The sequence below is a fragment of the Neoarius graeffei genome, chromosome 9 (genome assembly GCF_027579695.1).
Source record: "Neoarius graeffei isolate fNeoGra1 chromosome 9, fNeoGra1.pri, whole genome shotgun sequence".
Taxonomy (NCBI): domain Eukaryota; kingdom Metazoa; phylum Chordata; class Actinopteri; order Siluriformes; family Ariidae; genus Neoarius; species Neoarius graeffei.
The window spans coordinates 6,577,326-6,593,072 of record NC_083577.1 but is presented as its reverse complement, the minus strand read 5'-3'; the positions used below and the strand labels follow the sequence as shown (position 1 = coordinate 6,593,072).

Below are 15,747 nucleotides of genomic sequence, written 5' to 3'. Positions count from 1 at the left end.
TGACCTTTCAGAAGGACCGAACAAAAGCTGCGATGATCAAAAGGTAAATGGTCTTAAAATAAACACCATTTACTTGATATCGAATCAGTAGCCTTGGCAAACCACGAGGTTTATTTAGTTTATCTTTTTATCTGCCGATTATCTTCCGATACTACGAAGTTATAACGAGGTTTCTCTTAGTTCGTTTCTGGTTCTGATTGGTTCCAAAATTTATCAAGAAGTAGAACGGGGAGTAGAGTGGGGAGTCAAACTCTCGCGGTTACCAGAGGACTAGCCCCCCCACTGTAACCCTAGCTATGTAATAGGCGAGAGACCGAGGGCTACAGAAATGGAGATCAGCGCCACCCTATGGTGTGGGAAAGGACTTTAGAGAACAGGTAATCAAACTTGATCAGGATAAGTGCTGACTGGTTACGAAGTTTCGCTATTGTTACACTCATTCTTAGAACACGATGACATAGTGGCTACTACCTCGCGCCGCCTCTATGAGGCAGTAGCCACAAAAATTTTCAGAGAGCTTGCCAAGAGACCTACAGTAGCATTACAGAAGCTGTAGGAGTTTAAAGAGCTTAAAGGACAACAATCTCTCGTATTCTTCATATGTCTGGGCTATGGGGTAGGGTGGCTAGATGGAAACCCTTTATCACAAAAAAAAAAACCCACACCCATCCAAGCCTGCCTAAATCACCCAAACTCATATGACACAATGTGTTATGGTCTCATGAGAGCAAGGTTTGGACATGATTTTAAAATGTCAGTTCATCACAGAACGAATACCATATCCACGGTGAAGCATGGTGATGGTAGCGTCATCTTCAAATACCAGTCTGTTTTGGCACAAAACCTGCAGGCCTCTGTTAGACAGCTGAAGATAAAGGAAAAAGTTCACCTTCCAGCGCGATAATGACCCAAAGCGCAAGCCCAAGTCAACAATGGAACGGCTTGACAAGAAGATTATCAATCAAAACCTGTGGTTAAGGCTTTTGCAAACAGGTTATTGTACTATTTTGCTTTTGCTTTTCACTCGAATTGTGTTGTGTCAATATCGCATTGAAGATGGAGAAAGATCTTCCATGAATTATCTTGGTTTCATTTTTGTACGGGTACATCACAGAAAAAACTGCAAGGGTGTATAGACTTTTTATCCAGTGTACATCTACAGACGTGGACAAATTTGTTGGTACCCTTACAGTTCATTGAAACGATGCTTTATTCCTCCTGAAAAGTAATGAAATTAAAAGTAGTTTTCTTTTGTATACCGTATTTTCCGGACTATACGTCGCTCCGGAGTTTAAGTCGCATCAGCCAAAAAATGCATTATGAAGACGAAAAAAACATATATAAGTCGCACTTTTTTGAAGGGTTATTCTATCCATAGAATCTGTGATTGTATCTGATAAGCGGCGCGTGGTTACTGCGCGACTGCATTGTTTATTTAATAACCGAACAGCTGAGCAGTGATAACGCGCCCTTTGCCCTGTTTCCTCTTCTTCTGCGTGGCTGTCGTCAGACTCAGCATCAGCTCCAGTTATTCCGCGGTGAAAAAAAAAAAACATATATACGTCGCACCGGAGTATAAGTCGCATGGCCAGCCAAACCATGAAAAAAAGTGCGACTTATAGTCCGAAAAATATGGTACTTGCATGCCTTTGGTAGGTCATAGAGTAAAGCAATAAAAGTCTGAAAAGAAATCATTTTGCAAAGATATTCTAAAATAGCCTGGACAGATTTGCTGGCACCCCTAGAAAAGATTATAAATAATTGGATTAGAGTGATATTTCAGTGTAACTGTTTAACCTTAATTAGTGTCACAGGTGTCTTCAATCTTGGAGTCAGTCATTCAGTCGATTTAAATGGAGAAAAGTCGTCACCAGTTTGGTATCGTCGTGTGCACCGCATTGATCATGGACCAGAGAGAGTTGTTTGAGGAGAGCAGAAATAAAATTATAGATAAGCATGTTAACGGCAAAGGCTATAAGACCATCTCCAAGCAGCTTGATGTTCCTGTGATGGTCCTGTACAGTTGTGAACATTATGAAGTTAAGTCCCATGGGACTGTAGCCAACCTTCCCGAAAGTGGCTGCAAGAGGAAAATCCATCACAGATTGAACAGAAGGATGGTGCCAGTGGTAGACAAAGAACCAAGGACAACTTCCAATGAGCTAAACGTTGAACTCCAGGGTCAAGGTACATCAGTGTCTGATTGCACCATCTGTCGCTTTTTGAGTGACACCAGACTCAATGGAAGACAAGTCAAGTCAAGTTTATTTGTATAGCGCTTTTAACAATAAACATTGTCGCAAAGCAGCTTTACAGAATTTGAACGACTTAAAATATGAGCTAATTTTATCCCTAATCTGTCCCCAATGAGCAAGCCTGTGGCGACAGTGGCAAGGAAAAACTCCCTCAGACGACATGAGGAAGAAACCTCGAGAGGAACCAGACTCAAAAGGGAACCCATCCCCATTCGAGCAACAACAGACAACATGACTATAACATTAACAGTCCTGATATAAAGTCAGCTTCGTTGATGCTATAAACCCCCCACCGACGGAAACCCAAGTGCAAAAGGGTTCACGACAACCGTAGTCCCAAAGTCAGCAAGTCAACTGCAGTCCTAGAGTCAAGTCAGCAAGTCAACTGCAGTCCCCAGCCACAAAAGCAGCACTGCAAGAGTCCAGAGTGTCCTCCAGGCACGACCCCCAACTGTCCACATGGGGCTGTCCTCCACAGGAGCGATGCAATGAGAGTCCAACCAGACACAGGGCACCAGGATGGATCAGGCAAGTCCGAGGAGCAGAAGAGGTTCAGCATCTCGATCCCAGGACCGACATGTAACTCAGAGGGATGGATATTTTTTTCGGGGGTGGGGGAGAAAACACAGGTTGTTAGGTATGCCCAATGTCACCTGAATAAGTAGGAACAGTATACATATTGCACTGAGTACAAGCAGGGACTCCGGCAACTAACTATGACAGCATAATTAAAAGGGGAGAGCCAGAAGGTAACACAGGCATGAGGGAGCCCTGGGACATAAAGCAGCAGCCACTACACCATCAACAAACTCAAGTGAGCAAGCGAGTGGGGACTGACAGCATCCATACATCCCAGTTTACCAAAACACTCTGTCTGAGGATCCTCCAGATCTACACCTTTACCTCATAAACACCATTAACAAAAGGCTTGACTAAACAGATATGTTTTCAGCCGAGACTTAAACGCTGAGACTGTGTCTGATTCCCGAACACTACTTGGAAGGCTGTTCCATAACTGTGGGGCTTTGTAAGAAAAGGCTCCACCCCCTGATGTAGCCTTCACTATACAAGGTACCAGCAGATAGCCTGCAACTTTTGATCTAAGTAGGCGTGGCGGGTCATAGAGGAGCAGAAGTTCACTCAGGTACTGTGGTGCGAGACCATTCAGTGCTTTAAAGGTCAATAGTAGTATTTTATAATCAATACGACATTGATTGGGAGCCAATGCAGTGTCGATAAGACAGGGGTGATGTGGTCATATTTTCTAGTTCTAGTAAGGACTCATGGTGCTGCATTTCGAACTAACTGGAGCTTGTTTATGCACTTATTGGAACATCCAGACAGTAAGGCATTACAGTAATCCAACCTGGAGGTAACGAAAGCGTGAACTAGTTTTTCTGCGTCGTGTAGTGACATTAAATTTCTTATCTTAGCAATATTTCTGAGATGAAAGAAAGCTATCCGGGTGATGGTATCAATGTGAGTTTCGAATGAAAGACTGGGGTCAATAATTACTCCGAGGTCTTTTACTGCTGCACGTGAAGAAACAGAAAGGCCATCCAGAGTTGCTGTGTAATCAGAAAACTTACTTCTAGCTGCATGTGGTCCGAGTACAAGTACTTCAGTCTTGTCAGAGTTAAGCAGAAGGAAGTTAATAAGCATCCGGTGTCTAATGTCCTTCACACATTCCTCAATTCTATTAAGCTGGTGTCTCTCATCAGGTTTTGCAGAAACATACAACTGTGTGTCATCAGCATAACAGTGGAAACTAATACAATGTTTACAAATAATATCACCCAGAGGGAACATGTATAAAGAAGAAAGCAGTGGACCCAAGACAGAACCTTGTGGAACACCAAACTTTACCTCAGTACGTCTAGAAATATCACCATTTATATCAACATATTGATAGCGATCAGTTAAATAAGAGCTGAGCCAGGAGAGGGCCGTTCCCTTAACTCCCACAACATTTTCTAGTCTATCCAGAAGATTGGAATGATCAATGGTATCAAATGCTGACTAAGGTCAAGCAACACAAGCAGCGAGACACAGTCCTGATCAGACGCCAACAGTAGGTCATTTACTACTTTAACCAGAGCTGTCTCTGTACTATGATGAGGTCTAAATCCTGACTGATACATTTCATGGATGTTATCCCTATGTAAATATGAGCATAACTGCTGTGCCACAGCTTTTTCAAGGATCTTGGAGATAAAGGGGAGGTTTGATATTGGCCGATAATTGGACAGCTGACAAGGATCAAGGTCAGGTTTTTTAATCAGGAGTTTGATAACTGCTAGTTTAAAGGATTTGGGTACATAGCCGATCGTAAGAGAAGAATTTATTATTTTTAGAAGCGGTTCAATTACTTCAGGTATTATCTGTTTGAATAGATGTGTAGGTAAGGGATCTAATACACAAGTTGGGGCTTTTGACGTAGAGATTAATGAAAGTAATTCAGTTTCTTTTAGGGGAGTATGACATTCTAACTGATGATCTGATACAGTTGTATTGTTAACTACAGGGTCACTTTCATTGTCTGACTTTAAATTAGTAGTTTGAGTTTTTGTCGGCAGCACGGTGATGTAGTGGTTAGTGCTGTCGCCTCACAGCAAGAAGGTCCGGGTTCGAGCCCCGTGGCCGGCGAGGGCCTTTCTGTGCGGAGTTTGCATGTTCTCCCCGTGTCCGCGTGGGTTTCCTCCGGGTGCTCCAGTTTCCCCCACAGTCCAAAGACATGCAGGTTAGGTTAACTGGTGACTCTAAATTGAGCGTAGGTGTGAATGTGAGTGTGAATGGTTGTCTGTGTCTATGTGTCAGCCCTGTGATGACCTGGCGACTTGTCCAGGGTGTACCCCGCCTTTCGCCCGTAGCCAGCTGGGATAGGCTTCAGCTTGCCTGCGACCCTGTAGAACAGGATAAAGCGGCTACAGATAATGAGATGAGATGAGTTTTTGTCGGATATTCTCAATTTTGTCATTAAAAAAATTCATGAAGTCGTTGCTACTACATACTGCAGGTGTGCATGTATCTATAGTGGACTTATTCCTGGTTAATTTTGCTACAGTATTAAATAGGAATCTAGGATTATTTTTGTTATCTTCTATTAGGGAGGAGCTTATGTTGATCTCGCAGCACTAAGCTTTTCCGTACATCAGGAAGCTCTCCTTCCATGCTAATTTGAACGCTACCAATTTTGTTTGACGCCATTTACGTTCCAATTTTTGAGTGGTCTGTTTTAATGTGCGAGTGTCATCATTATACCAGGGTGCTAATTTTTTGTCTCTGACCATTTTCCTTTTTAGAGGAGCTACGTTATCTAAGGTATGGCGGAATGTTGACTCTAAGCATTCAGTTGCCTGATCAAGTTCTGCAGGGGCCGACAGTGACCCAATCAAAGTTGACAACTCTGGGAGATCATTTATAAAGCCCTGTGCAGTAGTTGACGTGAAAGTACGTTTAATACAGTAGCGTGGTGAGGTGCATATATTATTACTCAGACATAGTTTGAATGAGATAATGATCTGAGATAACTTCAGACTGTGGAAGTATGACTATATTTTCTACGTTTAACCCGAATGTTAGTATTAGATCGAGGGTGTGACCACCATTATGGGTCGGTTCTATGACATTCTGATTAATCCCTACTGAATCTAAAATGGACACAAACGCTGTTTTTAAAGGGTCTTCTGGGTTATCGACGTGAATATTAAAATCTCCGACAACTAAAGCTTTGTCTAAGGAAATAACCAGATCTGAGATAAAATCTGCAAATTCAGAAAGAAACTCAGAATATGGCCCCGGGGGGCTGTAAATAATAAGTAACGGAATTAACTGGGTAGACTTATTTTTCGAGGCTCCATACATTATATGAGTATGAAGAACTTCAAATGTATTAAATTTATAACCAGGTTTTTGTGTTACACCTAGATAATTGTTATAAATAACCGCAACGCCTCCTCCTCTGCTAGTTAGACGTTTTAAACATCTGTGCTTTTTTAAAACATCTTTTTTACACATTTTAAACATCTGTGCTTTTTGAAACATCTTTTTTTACACATTTAAAACATATGAGCTTTATTAAAATATCTTTTTTTACACATTTTAAACATCTGTGCTTTTTAAAACATCTTTTTTTACACATTTTAAACATCTGTGCTTTTTAAAACATCCTTTTTACACATTTTAAACATCTGTGCTTTTTGAACAATCTTTTTTTACACATTGAAAACATCTGTGCTTTTTAAAACATCTTTTTTTTACACATTTTAAATGTCTGTGCTTTTTAAAACATCTTTTTTGCACATTTTAAACATCTGTGCTTTTTGAAAAATCTTTTTTTTACACATTGAAAACATCTGTGCTTTTTGAAAAATCTTTTTTTACACATTGAAAACATCTGTGCTTTTTAAAACATCTTTTTTACACATTTTAAACATCTGTGCTTTTTGAAACATCTTTTTTTACACATTTAAAACATATGAGCTTTATTAAAATATCTTTTTTTACACATTTTAAACATCTGTGCTTTTTAAAACATCTTTTTTTACACATTTTAAACATCTGTGCTTTTTAAAACATCCTTTTTACACATTTTTAACATCTGTGCTTTTTGAACAATCTTTTTTTACACATTGAAAACATCTGTGCTTTTTAAAACATCTTTTTTTTACACATTTTAAATGTCTGTGCTTTTTAAAACATCTTTTTTGCACATTTTAAACATCTGTGCTTTTTGAAAAATCTTTTTTTTACACATTGAAAACATCTGTGCTTTTTGAAAAATCTTTTTTTACACATTGAAAACATCTGTGCTTTTTAAAACATCTTTTTTTTACACATTTTAAATGTCTGTGCTTTTTAAAACGTCTTTTTTTTTTACACATTTTAAACATCTGTGCTTTTTAAAACATCTTTTTTTACACATTTTAAACATCTGTGCTTTTTAAAACATCTTTTTTACACATTTTAAACATCTGTGCTTTTTAAAACATCTTTTTTACACATTTTAAACAAGATGTTTTAAAAAGCACAGATGTTTAAAATGTGTAAAAAATCTGTGCTTTTTAAAACATATTTTTTACACATTTTAAACATCTGTGCTTTTTAAAACATCTTTTTTTACACATTTTAAACATCTGTGCTTTTTGAAAAATCTTTTTTTACACATTTTAAACATCTGTGCTTTTTGAAAAATCTTTTTTTACACATTTAAAACATCTGTGCTTTTAAAAACATCTTTTTTTACACATTTTAAATGTCTGTGCTTTTTAAAACATCTTTTTCACACGTTTTAAACATCTGTGCTTTTTAAAACATCTTTTTTACACATTTTAAACATCTGTGCTTTTTAAAACATCTTTTTTACACATTTTAAACATCTGTGCTTTTTAAAACATCTTTTTTTACACATTTTAAACATCTGTGCTTTTTAAAACATCTTTTTTACACATTTTAAACATCTGTGCTTTTTGAACAATCTTTTTTTACACATTGAAAACATCTGTGCTTTTTAAAACATCTTTTTTTACACATTTTAAATGTCTGTGCTTTTTAAAACATCTTTTTTACACATTTTAAACATCTGTGCTTTTTGAAAAATCTTTTTTTACACATTTTGAACATCTGTGCTTTTTAAATCTTTTTTTTACACATTTAAAACATCTGTGCTTTTTGAAAAATCTTTTTTTACACATTGAAAACATCTGTGCTTTTTAAAACATCTTTTTTTTTTACACATTTTAAATGTCTGTGCTTTTTAAAACGTCTTTTTTTACACATTTTAAACATCTGTGCTTTTTAAAACATTTTTTACACATTTTAAACAAGATGTTTTAAAAAGCACAGATGTTTAAAATGTGTAAAAAAGATGTTTTAAAAAGCACAGATGTTTAAAATGTGTAAAAAATCTGTGCTTTTTAAAACATATTTTGTACACATTTTAAACATCTGTGCTTTTTAAAACATCTTTTTTACACATTTTAAACATCTGTGCTTTTTAAAACATCTTTTTTTACACATTTTAAACATCTGTGCTTTTTAAAACATCTTTTTACACATTTTAAACATCTGTGCTTTTTAAAACATCTTTTTTACACATTTTAAACATCTGTGCTTTTTAAAACATCTTTTTTACACATTTTAAACAAGATGTTTTAAAAAGCACGGATGTTTAAAATGTGTAAAAAATCTGTGCTTTTTAAAACATTTTTTACACATTTTAAACATCTGTGCTTTTTAAAACATCTTTTTTACACATTTTAAACATCTGTGCTTTTTGAAAAATCTTTTTTACACATTTAAAACATCTGTGCTTTTAAAAACATCTTTTTTACACATTTTAAATGTCTGTGCTTTTTAAAACATCTTTTTCACACATTTTAAACATCTGTGCTTTTTAAAACATCTTTTTTACACATTTTAAACATCTGTGCTTTTTAAAACATCTTTTTTACACATTTTAAACATATGAGCTTTTTTAAAACATCTTTTTTTTTACACATTTAAAACATCTGTGCTTTTTAAAACATCTTTTTTTTACACATTTTAAATGTCTGTGCTTTTTAAAACATCTTTTTTACACATTTTAAACATCTGTGCTTTTTAAAACATCTTTTTTACACATTTTAAACATCTGTGCTTTTTAAAACATCTTTTTTACACATTTTAAACATCTGTGCTTTTTAAAACATCTTGTTTAAAATGTGTAAAAAATCTGTGCTTTTTAAAACATCTTTTTTACACATTTTAAACATATGAGCTTTTTTAAAACATCTTTTTTTTTTACACATTTTAAACATCTGTGCTTTTTGAAAAATCTTTTTTTACACATTTAAAACATCTGTGCTTTTTAAAACATCTTGTTTAAAATGTGTAAAAAAGATGTTTTAAAAAGCAGATGTTTAAAATGTGTAAAAAAATCTGTGCCTTTTAAAACATCTTTTTTACACATTTTAAACATATGAGCTTTTTTAAAACATCTTTTTTTTACACATTTTAAACATCTATGCTTTTTGAAAAATCTTTTTTTACACATTTAAAACATCTGTGCTTTTTAAAACATCTTTTTTTGCACATTTTAAATGTCTGTGCTTTTTAAAACATCTTTTTTACACATTTTAAACATCTGTGCTTTTTAAAACATCTTTTTTACACATTTTAAACATCTGTGCTTTTTAAAACATCTTTTTTTACACATTTTAAACATCTGTGCTTTTTAAAACATCTTTTTACACATTTTAAACATCTGTGCTTTTTAAAACATCTTTTTTACACATTTTAAACATCTGTGCTTTTTAAAACATCTTTTTTACACATTTTAAACAAGATGTTTTAAAAAGCACGGATGTTTAAAATGTGTAAAAAATCTGTGCTTTTTAAAACATATTTTTTACACATTTTAAACATCTGTGCTTTTTAAAACATCTTTTTTACACATTTTAAACATCTGTGCTTTTTGAAAAATCTTTTTTACACATTTAAAACATCTGTGCTTTTAAAAACATCTTTTTTTACACATTTTAAATGTCTGTGCTTTTTAAAACATCTTTTTCACACATTTTAAACATCTGTGCTTTTTAAAACATCTTTTTTACACATTTTAAACATCTGTGCTTTTTAAAACATCTTTTTTACACATTTTAAACATATGAGCTTTTTTAAAACATCTTTTTTTTTACACATTTAAAACATCTGTGCTTTTTAAAACATTTTTTTACACATTTTAAATGTCTGTGCTTTTTAAAACATCTTTTTTACACATTTTAAACATCTGTGCTTTTTAAAACATCTTTTTTACACATTTTAAACATCTGTGCTTTTTAAAACATCTTTTTTACACATTTTAAACATCTGTGCTTTTTAAAACATCTTGTTTAAAATGTGTAAAAAATCTGTGCTTTTTAAAACATCTTTTTTACACATTTTAAACATATGAGCTTTTTTAAAACATCTTTTTTTTTTACACATTTTAAACATCTGTGCTTTTTGAAAAATCTTTTTTTACACATTTAAAACATCTGTGCTTTTTAAAACATCTTGTTTAAAATGTGTAAAAAAGATGTTTTAAAAAGCAGATGTTTAAAATGTGTAAAAAAATCTGTGCCTTTTAAAACATCTTTTTTACACATTTTAAACATATGAGCTTTTTTAAAACATCTTTTTTTTACACATTTTAAACATCTATGCTTTTTGAAAAATCTTTTTTTACACATTTAAAACATCTGTGCTTTTTAAAACATCTTTTTTTGCACATTTTAAATGTCTGTGCTTTTTAAAACATCTTTTTTACACATTTTAAACATCTGTGCTTTTTAAAACATCTTTTTTACACATTTTAAACATCTGTGCTTTTTAAAACATCTTGTTTAAAATGTGTAAAAAAGATGTTTTAAAAAGCACAGATGTTTAAAATGTGTAAAAAATCTGTGCTTTTTAAAACATCTTTTTTACACATTTTAAACATCTGTGCTTTTTTAAAACATCTTTTTTTTACACTTTTTAAACATCTGTGCTTTTTTTTTTTAAACATCTTGTTTTACACATTTTAAACACCTCATAGCATCGTTAGCTAGCATCTCTTGGCAGACAACACACTGTGGCAGTGAAGCATCTTCAGATCCAGTCCATGAAAATGCAAACTTTTTAAATAATCGTGGTCATACTTCCTTCTTTTTTTGCTTGGCCCAGACTCTGTCTCCTCACTCACTGTAGCTTTAGGTACTAAAAATCGATCCATTTTGTCTCTGGCAAAGGCTAGCTGAAGTTCTCTAAATGTCCGCAATAGTAACTTATTCTGGTTTATTTTTCCTCACGTTGCGCCCCCCCTGAAGAACTCTGGCTCCCCCTAGGGGAGGCGCGCCCCACACTTTGAAAAGCCCTGGAATAGGCTATAGGCCTGTATGCTTTTGCATGAAACTGTTAATGTTGTGGTTTAATGCTTCTCGAATTTAAATATTGTACATGTTGATATTAGCAGATATGTACTGTGACTTTAACTTCTTTTAAAACTTTTTTTTTTCCAGGCTTTAATCTTAGCTTTTGCTGCGGAGAAAACTCTGGCCATGAGTGATGTAGAAGATCTTGTAGCCTTGTGTAAAGAAGTAGCTAAAGATAAAAAAAAAAAGCCTTGGATGCACTTCACATGGCAAGAAGTAGTGCAGCTTACAAGCTGATTCATGGCCCGGGGAGAACTTTGAAAGACTGTTCCACCCAAGCAAAAGAAAAAGCATGCCGCCAATTTAGGATGTGTAATTTTTCAGCAATATAATAAAGTTATGAGCTATGAAATAATGTACATTGTTTTTGTATGAACTAATTTTCAAAAATGCTATCCTGTTTCAGTCATGTTTACTGAAAATAAACTTATTAAAAATGGTAATGACGTTTGATCAGTTTTAGTAGCCCTCCACTAGTCAGAGGAGCGGAGCCAGTCAGATGAAATACCCCTCAGTGGTCATGAGATTTCTTGAAAGTGTGAAAAATTATGTTCTTGTAATTTGAAAGTTTGCATGCGTTTTATTCTAAAAGTTTCTCAAATTTTAAAATATGTGCTATGAATTCTGTGAAAAGGTCCTGGCCCCCTGTACCCCAGTGGGGGCATCGCCTGCCCCCACACCTCCTGGCTTGGCATTCACTTTTTTTAAGATATCCCCAATGGCATGCCTGTCATAATAGTAAACATCTGTCTGTCGGCAAATGTTTTTGAGTTATAATGGAAAATGTTATCTTGACCGAAAGGTTGACCTTGACCTTCACCTTGATCAGGTAAGCTACCCTGAAAATTTGAAGTCAATCAGTGCAACCGTCTAGACGCTAGATTGTTAACAGACAGACACACAAACAAACCGCACTGATTACAATACCTCGCCCCGCTTACTCCGTCACGGGTGAGGTAAAGATCCAGGAGGACTCCACTGTTGAAAGAAAAATTTTAAAACAGGCAGACTGGAATTTGCTGAAATGCATATTGACAAGCCAGAAGGCTTCTGGGAGCATGTCCTTTGGACAGATGAGACAAAACTCAAGCTTATTGGCAAGTCATCTCATCTCATTATCTCTAGCCGCTTTATCCTGTTCTACAGGGTCGCAGGCAAGCTGGAGCCTATCCCAGCTGACTACGGGCGAAAGGCGGGGTACACCCTGGACAAGTCGCCAGGTCATCACAGGGCTGACACATAGACACAGACAACCATTCACACTCACATTCACACCTACGCTCAATTTAGAGTCACCAGTTAACCTAACCTGCATGTCTTTGGACTGTGGGGGAAACCGGAGCACCCGGAGGAAACCCACGTGGACACGGGGAGGACATGCAAACTCCATGCAGAAAGGCCCTCGCCGGCCACGGGGCTTGAACCCGGACCTTCTTGCTGTGAGGCGACAGCGCTAACCACTACACCACCGTGCCGCCATAGACAAGTCATATCAGAAGAAAAAAAAATGATGCTTTCAAAGAAAAGAACACCATACCTACCGTGAAACATGGAAGAGGCTCGGCTATGATTTGGAGCTGCTTTGGTACGTCTGGCACGGGGTGCCTGGAGTCTGTGCAGGGAACAATGAAATCTCAAGATTATCAAGGCATTCTGGAGCGAAACGTACAACCCGGTGTCAGAAAGCTCTGTCTCAGGGTCCTCCAACAGGATAAAGGACAAAAAAACACAACTAAAAGCACCCAAGAAACGCAAACAACAAAACACTGGACTATTCTGAAGGGGCCTTCTATGAGCCCTGATCTGAATCCTGTCCAACGTCTCTAGAAAGAGCTGAAACATGCAGTGTGGAGAAGGAACCCTTCAAACCTGAGACGGCTAGAGCTCAGGAAGAGTGGGCCAGACTACCTGTTGGCGGATGTAGAAGTCTCACTGAGAGCCACAGAGATTGCCATTGAAGGTTGTGCAATAAAATATTAAAGCTCAACTGCCCTTCAGATTTTTCAAGTGTAGGTCATAAAAAGAATTTTCCCCGACACCCAATTATTTTTGTTTAGTGGACCGAAAGATACTGGATTTGAATCACAGACTTCCAATTTTATGAGTGTTTTTTTTTTTAAATGGAACAATTAATGAATTTATCTCCACGTGTCCCTAAATTCTCCGCTATTTTTTCCTGCTTCACCATGACCCGATTCAAGATACTACGTCATGCATCACATCACGTGGTGGGCTTTCCCCGCTCGCGCAAGGCATTGTGGGATACAAATTTGGAGGACGTGAGTGTGCAAATGAAACGTGAAAGACCGACGACAGTAATGGAAAGAAAGCGAGAAGAAAAGACGTTATGTTATATACGAAGGAAAGGAAACGCAGGACCAAACTAATAAATACCGGCGCTCAGCGAGCACCTCGGTGTGATCAGCTGTTCGTTTAGCGACAGAATGATGGAACTGTCAGTGCACGCTCAAAGGGAAACCTGTAGATGGCAGTAATGCAACACTGTGGATGCCAGCTGCCGTAAAACCCAAAAGAAGAAGAAAAACCTGCGCATGCACACACGGACTTCCTCTGTCGAGCGATTTCATGCACATTATTTGCTTTAATCCCTTCAAATTAAATAGCTTCCCAGCCACAGAATGGCCTGATATTTTGTGAGATATTACAGAAATAAACATGTATCACAACGACCACATTTCAGACGGAACTAAATTTCACCGATTTGATTAAATCGAAAGGCCGTAGCTTTAAGTTAAGGGTCTGATCGTGTTTGTCATTCCATTTTCATTTGTTTTGTTGGGTAAAATATTCAGTTGAATCAATTGTTTTTGTTTTTTTTTGTGGAAGGGTACCAACAAATATGTCCACGTCTGTAAATATATAATCCTGCTTCTCTAAATACTAGCATGAAACTGCTGTTCTAGACGGAGATCAGAAACAGACTAAGCGTTGCAGATTAGATGACGTTTAATTATTTGTAATACAGATGCTTGTGAGATCTAGATGAACATTTTTCTCAGTAGTTCTCTCTCTCCCTGTGTGTGTGTGTAGATGCTGAGTGGGATGATTAGCGTGGGATCAGTGGACTGTAAGAAGTACCACTCATTTTGCCAGAGCGAGAACGTGCGCGCCTACCCCGAGATCCGTCTCTACCCACAAAACAGCAACCGCCGGGACCAATACCAGTACGAACACAGAGAAAAGCATCATAACACACCATGCACGAGTATTCTTCAACCTTATTTTCATGATATTTCTTACTGTTGGCACAATTACACTACCGTTCAAAAGTTTGGGGTCACCCAGACAATTTTGTGTTTTCCATGAAAAGTCACACTTTTATTTCCCACCATAAGTTGTAAAATGAATAGAAAATATAGTCGAGACATTTTTCTGGTCATTTTGAGCATTTAATCGACCCCACAAATGTGATGCTCCAGAAACTCAATCTGCTCAAAGGAAGGTCAGTTTTATAGCTTCTCTAAAGAGCTCAACTGTTTTCAGCTGTGCTAACATGATTGTACAAGGGTTTTCTAATCATCCATTAGCCTTCTGAGGCAATGAGCAAACACATTGTACCATTAGAACTAAGCATGCACCGATACTGGCATCGGCATCGGCCCCGATACTCCACTAATATACTCGTACTTGTCAAACAGTTGCCGATACCATGAACCGATACCAGTGCCGATCCCATGCGCCGATACCAATGTTCCCCGCAGCGCTTTTTGTTCCATTCGAGAGAGAGAAAAAAAAAACTGAAGCATTGTTGAGCTCAGGCTTGAGCATAATATGATAGGCTATACCATGCGCCGACAGTGTTCCGTGAAGCGCCTTTTGCCAGCGTCCGTTCGAGGAAAAAAAGCCTCTCCCAGGAAAAAAATTGTAAATCTCAAGCATTGAGCGTAGGCTAATTTCGTCAGAAGACAAAAAAAATTGTTCGACAACAACCCATTTTTCCATGACGAAGATGTGTTTGCGTAGTCATGAAACAGTGCCGTCACAACATCTTTCCCCAACACTGTCATTTTAAACATCTCTCCACACTCCACTCCCTTTCGCTGCCATACGCAGATAGGCCTACGCTAAGATCCCCAACGTTGTCCTTTTTTAATGTTGGCTGTTCGCCTAGGTAAGGGTTTTGTAGGACAGGCTACTCACTAACAAACAAATGAAAATCGGATTTTTGTATAGGTGAATCCAACCGGCAGAGTTTTTAAGTACGAGTCCAGCTGGGAGAGTTTAAGAGTGAAGAGTGAGAGAGAGAGAGCTTTAAGAAATGGCTGATTGAGTTTTCCAACTTGTTTCAGTTGAGGGCAACGCTAAGACCAAGGAAATTGACGTCCCATCTACAGGTATGGAGCTCCACGAGCACGGGACGCGATGTTGCGAATGGACAGCAACAGCGTCTGCCTAACAAGTTCTGCGACTGAACAAGAGCGTGCTCGAGGCATTCAACTCTCCTGCAGCACACAGCAGGATGTGCGCACATGCACATGAGTGGGGGGGGGGGGCATATTTTAGTCTGCATTACTGGCGATGGAAATTAAATAATACAT

General features: G+C 36.9%; 1 protein-coding gene across 1 annotated transcript in view; it reads left to right on the top strand.

Moving 5' to 3' along the window:
- Window positions 1–15,747, top strand: part of dnajc10 (DnaJ (Hsp40) homolog, subfamily C, member 10) — a 139,542-nt gene that overhangs the window by 98,607 nt on the left and 25,188 nt on the right. The window contains 1 exon segment of the mRNA XM_060928986.1: window positions 14,240–14,373. Within this exon segment, the coding sequence (XP_060784969.1) occupies window positions 14,240–14,373 (134 nt within the window).